Genomic DNA, 11,512 nt, shown 5'->3' with positions numbered 1-11,512 from the left:
GACTTCTCTGCTTGCTTTCAGGGAACCCTGGTGCCCAATCCCTCCCCTTGCCTCCCCTGACTGTATTGGTTACAGATTCTTCTGAAATTGTTTCAGGTTTGTCCAAATGCCTCTGGGGCTATCGTCATTCCTCTGCTATGGGATCTCTGCTCTAGCAAGTTGAACGTTTCTGGTGACTTCAGTAGTCCCTGGATCAGGCCTTAAGTACATTTTATAATGAAAGAATACCTGGTATTCCTCTCCCTTGATCTTGAATGGACTTCTTGCTTTCCTAAGCCCAGAGAGTTGCTGCACAGGGGGGAGTGATTGCTTTTTTACTGAAGTGGCTCATCTAAAAACTCACCTCTCACGTGACTGTCTTTACACAGGTTAGTGTGTGTTAGTGCACGTGTACTATGGGCAAGTAGTCATGAGGCGGTGCACAGACCTCCTCTATGAACATGTAAAAATATTTTGGTGCAACTGTCCCTTCTATTTCTGATACTAGAAATCACTTTACAGTTCTTGAGAAAAGAAACCGCGGACACGTGGGACAATCCTCAGCAGATGTCATGACTTCAGAGACTTCTTTTTCTAATGGTGCTACACCTAATTTACATCTCCCAAGCTCTTGGCCATGCCAGCACATGTTGCACACCAAAAGCTCTGGTAGCTGTGCTGGGACAGAATGACTTTGAAGGATTTTCTGCATGGAGGGAAGATGATGCTCACAATAACTGATGCTCAAAACCCCACACGCTTACCTCCATGACAATGATGAAAGCCAGCTTGGCTGCGATGACGTGCCAGTAGTATATGTTATGCTCATACTGATGCTGGTGACCAGGAGGGTAGCGGAAATCGCGGTATCTGAAGGCAATGCAGGAAAGTCAAGGACTAGTCTCGGGAATCTCTGCAGTAAGGCACTGTGGCCAGAGGATGGAGCAAGACATGTCCCTGCTTAGTGCATCCCGGAACAGTCTGCTGAATGGAGCTACAGCAATGGGTAAACTTCGTGTGTGCAGAATAAGCTGTATTTGGCTGAAATGTCCTTTTTTGCCACTGCATTGAGAATTTCTTAAATTGCCTTTAAAGCCTTTTTTTTTTGAGACTGTTTCAGTTATGAGGAAAACAAAAATTAAAGAAGTATTTTTTGAGTTTCTGAGTAGGAGAGACATATAGGTGAATAATTCCACTCTCTTCTGCCGTTCAAAGTATGCTGACTTTCACTGTGTTTTAACATTTCTTCCTGGATATTTTAAACTGAGTTATATTAGATATTGAAAAAAAATGATATTTACCCTTGTCATTTGAAAAGAAAAAAAGGTTATTTGACACTTGCCTGCACGTCGTTTGGTTCCCAAACCAAGGGGAAGATGGCTTGCTTGCATTCCTGAAGTCTGATATATTGAAGACAGAGAGTGTGTTGTTTATATACCCTTTCATAGTGTGACTGCTGTGACTCCCATAAGGAGGGACTGAGAAGGACCAGTAATAAACCAGACGAGGAATCATGTCAGATGTGAAAGCAATTATCATGGCCTGCATTTCAGAAAGAGGAGACAAAAAAGCAGAGTGACATATAAGTAATAAGCCATAATATATGGCAAAACCCAAATAAGCTTTGACATATACTGAGTATCTAAAAGTTTACATTACAAGATAAAAAAAAAAAAAAAAAAGAAAATATGTGCATTTCCAGTCAGTGGTTCCCTCTGTAAGGGAGCATGTAGACACTCACAGGCATAAAACAATCTCCTTCTGCAGTGTGCACTCTGTATAGTTTTTAAATTACGCTGGCTCTGCTGGATGCCTCAGAAAAGTTGTACTATGATACATGTTTATCCTCATCAGCATGCGGGGGAGGTCAGCAACTAAACTCACCTTACACTGCTCTAAGGTAACCTCCAGCAAACGTGCTTGCTGCCAGAGCTGCTTGTGAGATGCTTCAAGAAATCCTGCCTGGTGAAACTTAAGTAAACCGCAGCGGAGTCCTTCAGCACTTCAAAATTAAATTTCCCCAGAAAGCCTGAGGACTGACTAAAAGAATGAACTAAATTGCATATATAGCTGATCCATCTCTGACCCTAGAAACATCCTGCACTTTTCGAGGTGACAGCCAGTCCAAATTTGTCTTGGCAGTTGTTGCCTCATAAGTTTCAGTGTCAGTACATGTGGAAACTGCTCTTGGTGCCAAGATCATTTTTTTAGTAGCAGCTGCACAGTGCTGTTTTACATATGACGTGACCATTTGTTTTTATCTTGCTCCCAAGAGAGTCCCTGTCCTACTCAGTCTGCTAGGCACAAAATGGTTAGGAAATGGGATCTGTGGGTTTGTTGTGGGAAGTCTTTTCTAAACTCACGAAGTTCCCAAAACATCCTATTCTGGAGGGCAGGTTAACTATCTTTAATCCAACATCCTCCTCCGCTATTGCAAGTTGAAAAGGCTTCCCTGTGAGGAAGACTTTCCACTGGCAAGAGCAGCAGCTGAGCATGAGGCTGCCCAGCCAAGTCAGCATGAGAGGCGCCTGCCGTGCCCAGCGCCGAGAGCTAGTGATGTTCGCGTGCTGTGGCTGGGGGAACAGTCTTCAGTCCTACGGCAGGGGCAAAAATACCTGACAATGTGAATGGCGAGAATCAGTGCGGGGTGGGGAGAGGGTAAAGGGTGAAAATACCTGCAGACAGCTCTCCCACCGTTCCTCAGAGAGTGCTCTGGTGGCAGTGCTAGCCAGAGCTTCTGCCACCCCTCCTGCCTCTGCCCCTAGCAGGTCGCTCACGCCCCGTGTTTGGGCAGCTGTGAAGTGTGGCACAGGCTGGCTGGGGATCCTGGCTGGATCCGTCCCCCAATCTGCTTCACCATCAGTTTGTGCCAGCGCCAGGAGACAGCAGCAAGGGGAAAAGAAGAGGTAGGGCAAGGAGTTGGACGGGGTGCAGGACCTGCCTCACCTCCCACAGCCCCACAGCCAAATGCTCAGGGCTGTCCTACTGCCTTACCTTGCCAGCTGGCCTACTGTGAGGCACCTGCCAAGCAAAACTGCAGTTAAGGCAAAAGTTGCGGAAACAAGGCTTAAGCATGAGACTGTGGTCCAAAATCTCCCTTTTCATCTCTAGAATATTGTTGTAATTTAGTTCAGTTGAGAGAAAGTTAATTTGGCTGATGAGGAAGAAAAGAGTTTAATTTCTCAAGGATCAGTACTTTAAAAAGATTTTTTGTACTGTGCTCTAACTTGAATCAAATGTAGGTGGCATACACTTTTAAAAACTGCTTTTAAGCAATACATGGCAGTGTGCAATGAAGTGAAAATTATGTGTTGTTTATATTTACATGCAGTGTAGGTGGTTTTGGCTGACAAGAAATATATATTACTGTGTCTTGCAGTTTCAGGAAGAAGACCTCACACCTAAATTACATTGTTTTTAACTGAAGTATAAGCACAGAAAGTTTTAGTTAAATATATTTTCTTATTGTTCATTATCCCGTAAGATTTACATCCAGTCATACCATGAAAGAACTAAAAGCAACTGAACAATAAGGCAAAACCCATCCTTTTCTGTTTGTACTGAATGGGTTTGATGCTGCTTCTATGTATCATTCAACAGGATTCCGGAACACAGTATTTATATAACTTAATGTTTGCTCTTACTGTTTTTTTTTTTTTTCAAGGCTCCAGGTCTCTCATCACCATAAATCTGAGCCCTGTCTCATTCTCCTCCCTCTCCCAGAATGATCTCCAGATGTGTTGCAGAGTGCTACATGGACAGAAATACGAAAGCTAATCCTACGGCATCGTCTCAAAGGAAAAGCTTTTTTCCTCCTGAATTATGGGCTGCATTGTAGAGTATTGTACCGGAGAACTACAAACAAATAGCACATTCTCTACTTCCCAAGCTATAGCATGCACAGTTTTCCATTTATACCATAGCTAATTAAAATCAGTCTACAAATCAAGAACACATGCTTTGATATCATGCAATAGCAAGTCCAGTGCCTGAGTGGCAAGTCTCAAAACAGACAGTTTTGTGCAAAACTTTCTTGCAGGCTGCTCACAGGTGTTACAAAGGCAATGCATGAAGGAGACGATGATACAATACCCAAGTCTAATAATCTGTAACAGTCACGTAGAAAAGAAACAGTACTAAGAAAAAATGGGGATGGCAAAGAGATGGCACAGGCAAGACTGATGGCCTACACTACATCCCGGATGTCAAACAAGAAAAAAACATACTTAAAGGAAGAAAACTGCTTCTAGTATTTGGCTGTATAGCCCACACTTCGCTCGAAAGAAATACTGATCTCTTTGAGCTCCTTACAGTGCCTGTAACAGGGACTTCTGAGCATGCCACCTCTGGATGCTACCAACCTGCCTGATGTCAGTGGCCGAGGCACTATACTCCTACTAAGATTAACTGCATCTGACACATGAGATCTCCAAACAGGGTTACGAAAAGAAGCATGCATACTGTTAGCTGCCACATACGCGTTGGGATTGAGTGCCAGGCAAGGAGGACAAAGAGCAAAACCGAGCTGTAAATGCACTTTTGCTCATCGAGGACTTTGAGTTTTCAGATGTCTCTTGAGGGGTGTAGCACATAAGGGGGAATTTGGAGTGAAAAAGTTGTAAAGCTCCAGTTAGGCTCAGACGGGCTGTGAATGGGTAGTGACAGACACCTAGAACTATTGTCGGGCCACTTTTCTGCAGAAGCTGCAGCAGGGGCATGTGTACGTTCCTAACAGAAGCCTACACACCTGGGCCACTGTGAGGTCACCAAGGCAACTTTAACTCTACCCTGAATATCATAAGGACTATGACTAAGGTACACATTACAATATTTTAGAATAATTTTAAGTTGTATACCCAACTTTTTATTTCATAGTGGTATTACAAGCCCCAGGTGGATTGATGAGGAAAAGACAGTTGGCTTATCCAATAGCATAACATAGTTGTTTTTCTTCTAGGGCAGCAGAGACTTCTTTCGTCTTTTATTTTACAAGTTTTATAGCAGCGTAGTTCAAAAGAGGACATTAATGCACCAGTAATTTTGCCTCTACATCGCTACAACTATACTTCTTCTGGGAATTTACACAATCTCCCTAATTTGCCAGGAAAGCTGTCATTTACATTTTTTTTTTTCACACAAGCACTAACACATAAGAGACCCAAAGTATCTCTGGTATAACCTGACATTTCTATTAATCTGAACATGTGTCAGCAAAGTTGCACCGTTTTTATTTTAGATTTTAACATCAAAGTTACTGGTAGGCCTTGGGTATTTCACATGCCTACACAACAGCTGGATTTATGTTTGATTTTCCTCAGTAGATCTGTGTGAAACCAATGGAGCATATACTCTGGTTTGTTGTCTGTCTCCCAGATTCTCTTGTAAATTTTCCAACCTCATGTAAATCCTCCATTTTCCCTTCCTTTCTTTTTTACTTCCAACACTTCTCCATGTTTATTTCTCTGCTTCTATGTTGTCCTGAGTCTCCACTCTGCATCCTATTTGTGTTTACAATACCTACTAAATTTCTGTAGTGTGAGATAAAATTCTAGAAAGGAATTATAGCCATTTTGGGAAGTCTTCAAATACCTGAGTACCTGCTCTTTTACGTGAAATGAATCACCTAACTATCTATGGTAGAGCGTTCATTTCCATCTCCTTCCTCTTACCCAAATTCCACCATCCTCAAAACAGGCAGAGACTCCTGTGGCAGCTTAGGTGGAGGCGAACTCCATCTTCAGACTCTACTGGTTTCTCCAGAAACTCCTAGTGAGCGCAATAAGGTGCTGTTACTGCAAGGAGAAGGTCCTGGGGGAAGTGGCCATCTCTAGGTGTGTCAGAATGAATCCTTAATCTCAGTGGCAAGAGTAGAAAATGGTGGCCTTGTTGGAAAAGGCTGCTAACTACGGACAATTACTGGCAGAGGAAAAGAGTGGTCACTGCTCTTTTGAGGGTAACAGTGGAAATTTAGAAACACAATACATATTAGCTACTCCTTAATAATAAATAATTCAACAACTCAGAGTGGAAAAATCCAATGGGTTATTTGGATTATTTTCTTCCCATAATGCAGCCTCCTGTACAAGATCTTTGTGAATTAGCAATGTGGGAACTTTAAAATATCTGAATTTCATTGTTAATAGCATATTCATGAAGAATTAAAGTTTTCTAAATATTTTAAAGAAATTCTTATCAAAATTAATTTTAACTGCAAATAAAAAATGGATTCATTTGCAAATTCTCAGAAAATTCATTCCCATCTCAAAAAGTAAGTGCTGCAATTTTGAGCATACATCATATTTTTAAATACATCAAGAAGAAGCTGAATTGCTGCTTTCTGTGCAAAATTTCTCAAAGCCAAACTCAACTACAAAGGCATGACCATAAGAATTGTAACAGTTGGAAACAACTGTCAGTCATAACTTAGCTAAACTCCAACATTTTGTTTTTCAAAATTAATGCATTTAGTTGTAGACTCTCCAAAAGTACCTATTATGTGCTATAATTTTAGGAAAGATGTGCATCTTCATATGCAATATTTTTTTTACGAATGTTTTAGCTACTCCAAATATTTCTTTTATTTAGGCCTAATATTTTATACAGTAGCTATATTTCCAAAACATCTGAAAAATAACTAAAAGCCTAATTCACAGGAACTAAACTCTGAAGCTTGTAATTCATTTGGGATAATTTATGTGCTTCACCTGTAGCCAGTTTGGCATGACACACATGGATACACGTGGCATTCCCACATCTGGATGTAACACTTGCAGTGAAGGCATTTTACCTTTGGTAACTGCTGGCACCGTACTTACGTTGGTCACCACGGCCAGAATGGCTATGCCTTGCATGATGGGCTGCCATGCGCCGATGTCTTGTGCCTTCTGTGGCACCATGCGTCTGAACTGGGTCGTCAGCTTCCATGCATCCAGCCGGATTTCCAGCATGTTGTTAAAAAGAGCCAGAAGAGGAGCCAGGGGAAATGATGCCACAAACAGGGTGACAAAGCCAAACTGTATGACTGTCAAAGGGAGAGGTCACAAACACGGATGCTTTCATTTACAGGAGATAAACATATATGAGCATATATACTTATTTACTCAAACTGTGAGAAAGAGTAGCAGAGTTCCTAGCGAATCTTATGTTCAGCCAACGTGTGCATGAGAATATATGAGCACAATAGTACTGGAAAACCTGCTAGGTGGAGGGGACAGGAAAATGTTAAAACTCACAACACATAAGAGGAACTGTCAGGGGAATTTAAACAGCCATTACTTTCCCATGTCTTCACCGTGTAGACTTGGAAATCTAATGACTAGGTGTCTCAGTGCTGTGTTGCACAGCCTGTGCTAACAAATGATGTTATGGGTGTCTGGGTGCTGTGACAAGTGTGCTGCAGTTCTGTTGCAGGACGGATGGTGGCAAACAAACCGGAGTACTGCCAGCAATATGTAAGTGACTGAAGACCCAGCAGGTCGATACAGGAATCTGCTGCTATGTTGTTAGCATGCAGCAGTGTTCTGGCTTCTGGACATGCTTCTTGGAGAATGGGGCAAAGGAGCAGCAGTACACCTCCTTATACAATCACTTGCTCTGTTTCTTAGCTATAAGTCAAATTGAGCCATAGCTGCTTAATAAAAACTTGCAAACTACAATGACAAATCAAAACTTGCTCTCTAAAAACTTCATATCATCTGTGTCTTTAAACGTATTAAGCATTGCTTGCATGAAAATTTTCTTCAGAGCATATTTGTATCTAGCACAGATAAGAAAATTGGAACTAAGTGAGTACTTACCCATTTCGAGATACTCATAAAACAATCCAAGTTTTCCAATGGGCTGCAGGTGGTAGTCGTGTTCCCAGCGTGGAACAATCTTTTCTGATCTAGCATCTGCACAGTATCTTCCAATTAGATTCTTAACCCAACTGTCAGTCAGAGGGAAAAAGACCACTAAAATTGGTAAAATAGCCTACAAAGTTCAGTAAATGCAAAAAAAAGAGAAAAAAAAAGGAAAAAAAAAAGGCTTTTGTGCTGTTATAGCTTTGAACAGTGATTTTCAGTTATTCTTTCTTGAATTACTGAAAACTTCCTTCAAACATGAGTATAATTTTCTGTTGTCTTACCCTGAAAGTAGTTATATGTAACCACAATGTAAAAGGGTAACAAATCAGAATTGTAGTGGTTTATACTTATGTTGTACAAGTGAATGACCACAAAAAATTCAGGGTAGCAGAAAATGAAGCTAAATGTAGACCTCTAGTTAGACGTGATCCACCTCACTGTCTGTTCATCCCGTACATCAACAGTTTGTCTGTGAGGATCTTACAGGTGACAGTGTCAAAGGCTACTCCCGATGACTTTCTTGTGCCTGGATTAGCTGCTCCGTCACTTTCTCTGGGATTGATATTTGTGACTGAAAGGCTTACATGCAAATTTAAGAAAACTGGTGAACTGGATGTAGGTATTTTCAGTAGTCAATAGACTACAATCAAAAAAATATAAGCATATACAGAGCATTTGGGTATGGAGGAACCATAACTCAGCAAAGCACCCTAGTCTCAACCCTACACAGTATTTATGATATGCTTTGAAGTCCCTTTGCTGTGCAGCAAAAGGGCTTGGAAGAACTGCAACCAGAGGGAATATGATGTTGTGGTCTGGTGTTTATGGCATTCAGGAGGGCATAAGCAAACTGGGAGTTCCCTACTCCAAGTGATATAAATAGTCACTGATCAGCATAAAATAAACAGCAAGTCCTGGGAGCTGGAACAGAGCCCTGGATAGTATCTTCATCTAGAGAAGATCTTTGCATCTTTGCTTCTTGTTTACATTAAACATGACCTTCCAAAGATCTGCGACTCTAAAAGAGAATATTTATGGACTATGAAATTCAAAACTAACCATAAAACTAAATGAGTTAAATTAGTAAAGTATGCATAATTTTTAAATGTATAACCAGTCATTCCATTCAATATTAAGCAACCGTACTTAGTTCAATATTTTCAGCACTTCTGTTGCCTCATTTTTAAGTATACAGCCTGAAACACGTTAAATCTGATCTGCAGACAAGGGAAACACTTCTGATTAGAACTAAAATCAGTCAAAATGACAGAGACAGGAGCTCAAAACTACCAGAGCGAAAATATCCAAACTGTCTAAAAAGGCCCCAAAAGACTAGTCTTGTTCTTTCAGAATACAATATGCTCACTTCAAATTTAGTGGCCAAATGCCCGAACACGTCAAGTAAAAGCAGCATCTTTCAAATATGAAAGAGCAGATTCCTTAATAGTTTGAACTTACGGAAGAAGCACTTCTTGAATGTTGTTCCAGATTGCTTTACCTCCTACTATGATGGCAAGCTGAGTTGTGAGTTCAAGGAGACATCCACCTGGATCACACTAAAGGTTGGGAGAAACATGAAAAAAAAAAAGAAGTTGGGAAACTTTTCAGGCATGAATGAAGCATTTAAAATAATGAATTCCTGGTTTATTGTGATAACATTTCTTTAAGCTATACAGGAAGGCTATTTAGGCAAACCTTTCCAGCAATTAATACAAGAGCCAATTGCAGGCCAAATATGATCACATGTGATAGGTTGACAGGACACTACTAAAAGCATGAAATACCAGGTGAAGCCATGCAGCTTTGTACTGCACTGTCATCAGGTGAGGATCAGAACAGGAGTGCATCTACTGATGTTCCTGCATGTGCTCCTGTTCCCCTGTGTGCTGATTTACAGATAGTTGGACCAGAGGAAAATGAGCTTCTCTGGGTACAAATAATACGTTTCTAAGCCCAGCTGGTCTTGCATCATTTTCATTTATACTAAGGAGGCAAGTGGCTTGGGAAGCAGTCACTTTTTGAACCCTCATGTTAAATACATACTACCACATTATACAACCCAAAGTGCAGAAGAATACCTGGACTAATGGCTCTTGTTTTTAAAAGCAAGCAGTAGGATATATTCTTACCTCTTCATTGCGATACTTTCCTAGCCAATAGACAGGATTTCCAGGGTGACCTACGAATTTACCCTTAAAGAAGGCTATGTAGAAGCACGAAGAATAGTAGTTGACAAACTGGAACAAGAACATCTTTGTGGTCAGACTGTTTTCATAATCGGTTTGTGTCCTTGGAAGCTCTGCAATTAAAAAACCACAACAAATAATTAAAAGAAAAAAAAAAAGCCCAACCTACAAGTTACCTACAAGCTGCTTTGGAGCCTCAGCTGGAAAAGTATGTGTGTGCCTTGTATTCCTTAATATGACTGAGAGCATTATGAATTAGATTGTATATAATCCCTATGTATACCGTACCTATTATGCTAATTCTAAAACTATATGGGTTGTAAAAAGGAAAGAATTTGTTCTCTGATGATAAAGAAAAAGAGCAAGCAAAAATACTAATAACTCAGGAAAAGACTCTTCCAAATCCAGCACACTTGGGAGAGATGCAAGTGTAACACTTTGAACTGATGAAACAGTATTAAATGAAACTATATTAAAACACCACACACATCTGAAGTAAATACCTACTTTAATGCTGATGGCCTGGATATAAAGAATAATAATATTTGTTACTGTTTATCTATTTAATAACAAGGGAATAGTATCTAGCTTTGGAACAGTGACCCTATTTCATTTATTTACAAGAAAATAGCTATTCTCCTCATAAACAAAAGCTAATGTAATCGAATGTGTTATGCGTTACTGATCTGTTTTCATAAAGCTTGGTTATTATAGTAATTTTCTTTGCTTTGTCTGTTTTACAAGCATCTTTCATCTTCCATGCTGGCTATACAAGGAGTTTTCAGGCAAAGAGCAGAATATCATATTCCTTTGATACTGAGAAAAATCTGTATTTGAAAAATTCTGTATGGCATTGTATAATTTGGTGGGAAAATTCTGAAATACGTGGTAGAGGTATTCATTCACTGGCATTCTTCCTTTAGATATAAATGTTCTTTTTGCTTGTTATTTAAGCCAAAATTTCAATCTGAGGCATAGAAGAGACATACCGAAGTCAGTAATCAGGATTGCTACTTTTTCATAGATGATGTTGAGAACCATAATGACTACAAAGCTGATGAGTGAAGCAGTTACTGAGGTGGCTGTCTGTGGAGTCAGGTACTTGTGGATTGCTTGTGTGCCATTAATGTGCCGTGACAATGTGGCAGAAAACACCAGGAAAACGGAGAGCCTGTAGACAATGATTCCAATAACTGAAGCAATAATCAAAAGAATCTGCCAAGAGAATGTAAGAAATATGTTAATGTTGAACCACTGGCTTTGGGGAAAAGTTAGTCTGAAATGCATTTTACAATAGGCAAAAGAAAGTGATTGTGTGCCTTTTATTCCATCACACAAGATGAGTGCAAGAGGAGTCTCAAATAAAATAGAAGGCAATAAATCTAGAATCCATAAAAGAAGCATTTTTCATGTATCACAGTCAATCTGCAGTAACAAAAAGAGATGGTCTGTTTTATGACTAATAACAAGCCTTGTTGCCATGCGAGCTAAGATAATGAGATG

At 40.2% G+C, this 11,512-nt stretch overlaps 1 protein-coding gene and 1 long non-coding RNA gene across 5 annotated transcripts in view; one reads left to right on the top strand and one right to left on the bottom strand.

Annotated features, from left to right (window-relative positions):
* The window catches only part of LOC310903126, a 28,857-nt gene extending 21,057 nt beyond the window's left edge, over positions 1 to 7,800 (top strand). Inside the window, exons 4-6 of one of the 2 annotated variants that reach the window (XR_014587286.1) lie at positions 22 to 985; positions 3,644 to 4,794; positions 7,390 to 7,800. This is a non-coding gene — a long non-coding RNA (uncharacterized lncRNA). Of the gene's footprint in view, positions 1 to 21; positions 1,274 to 3,643; positions 4,795 to 7,389 lie in introns of those variants that run through there. The other variant, XR_014587287.1, reaches the window with a different exon arrangement.
* The window catches only part of ANO6 (anoctamin 6), a 77,109-nt gene that overhangs the window by 7,828 nt on the left and 57,769 nt on the right, over positions 1 to 11,512 (bottom strand). For all 3 annotated transcript variants that reach the window (XR_014587232.1, XR_014587233.1, XM_083845545.1), the window contains exons 13-19: positions 10,999 to 11,224; positions 9,953 to 10,122; positions 9,282 to 9,379; positions 7,776 to 7,906; positions 6,795 to 7,000; positions 1,322 to 1,521; positions 744 to 849 (exon numbers count right to left, since the gene is read on the bottom strand). Coding sequence is in view for 1 of the 3 variants with exons in the window: in XM_083845545.1 (XP_083701671.1) it covers positions 744 to 849; positions 1,322 to 1,521; positions 6,795 to 7,000; positions 7,776 to 7,906; positions 9,282 to 9,379; positions 9,953 to 10,122; positions 10,999 to 11,224 (1,137 nt within the window). In the remaining 2 variants the exon portion in view is untranslated. The remainder of the gene's footprint in view (positions 1 to 743; positions 850 to 1,321; positions 1,522 to 6,794; positions 7,001 to 7,775; positions 7,907 to 9,281; positions 9,380 to 9,952; positions 10,123 to 10,998; positions 11,225 to 11,512) is intronic.

Source organism: Anser anser (assembly GCF_964211835.1).
Source record: "Anser anser genome assembly, chromosome: 1".
In the NCBI taxonomy this organism is placed as follows: domain Eukaryota; kingdom Metazoa; phylum Chordata; class Aves; order Anseriformes; family Anatidae; genus Anser; species Anser anser.
The sequence above is the reverse complement of the archived record's forward strand: the minus strand, read 5'-3'. Positions and strand labels throughout refer to the sequence as shown.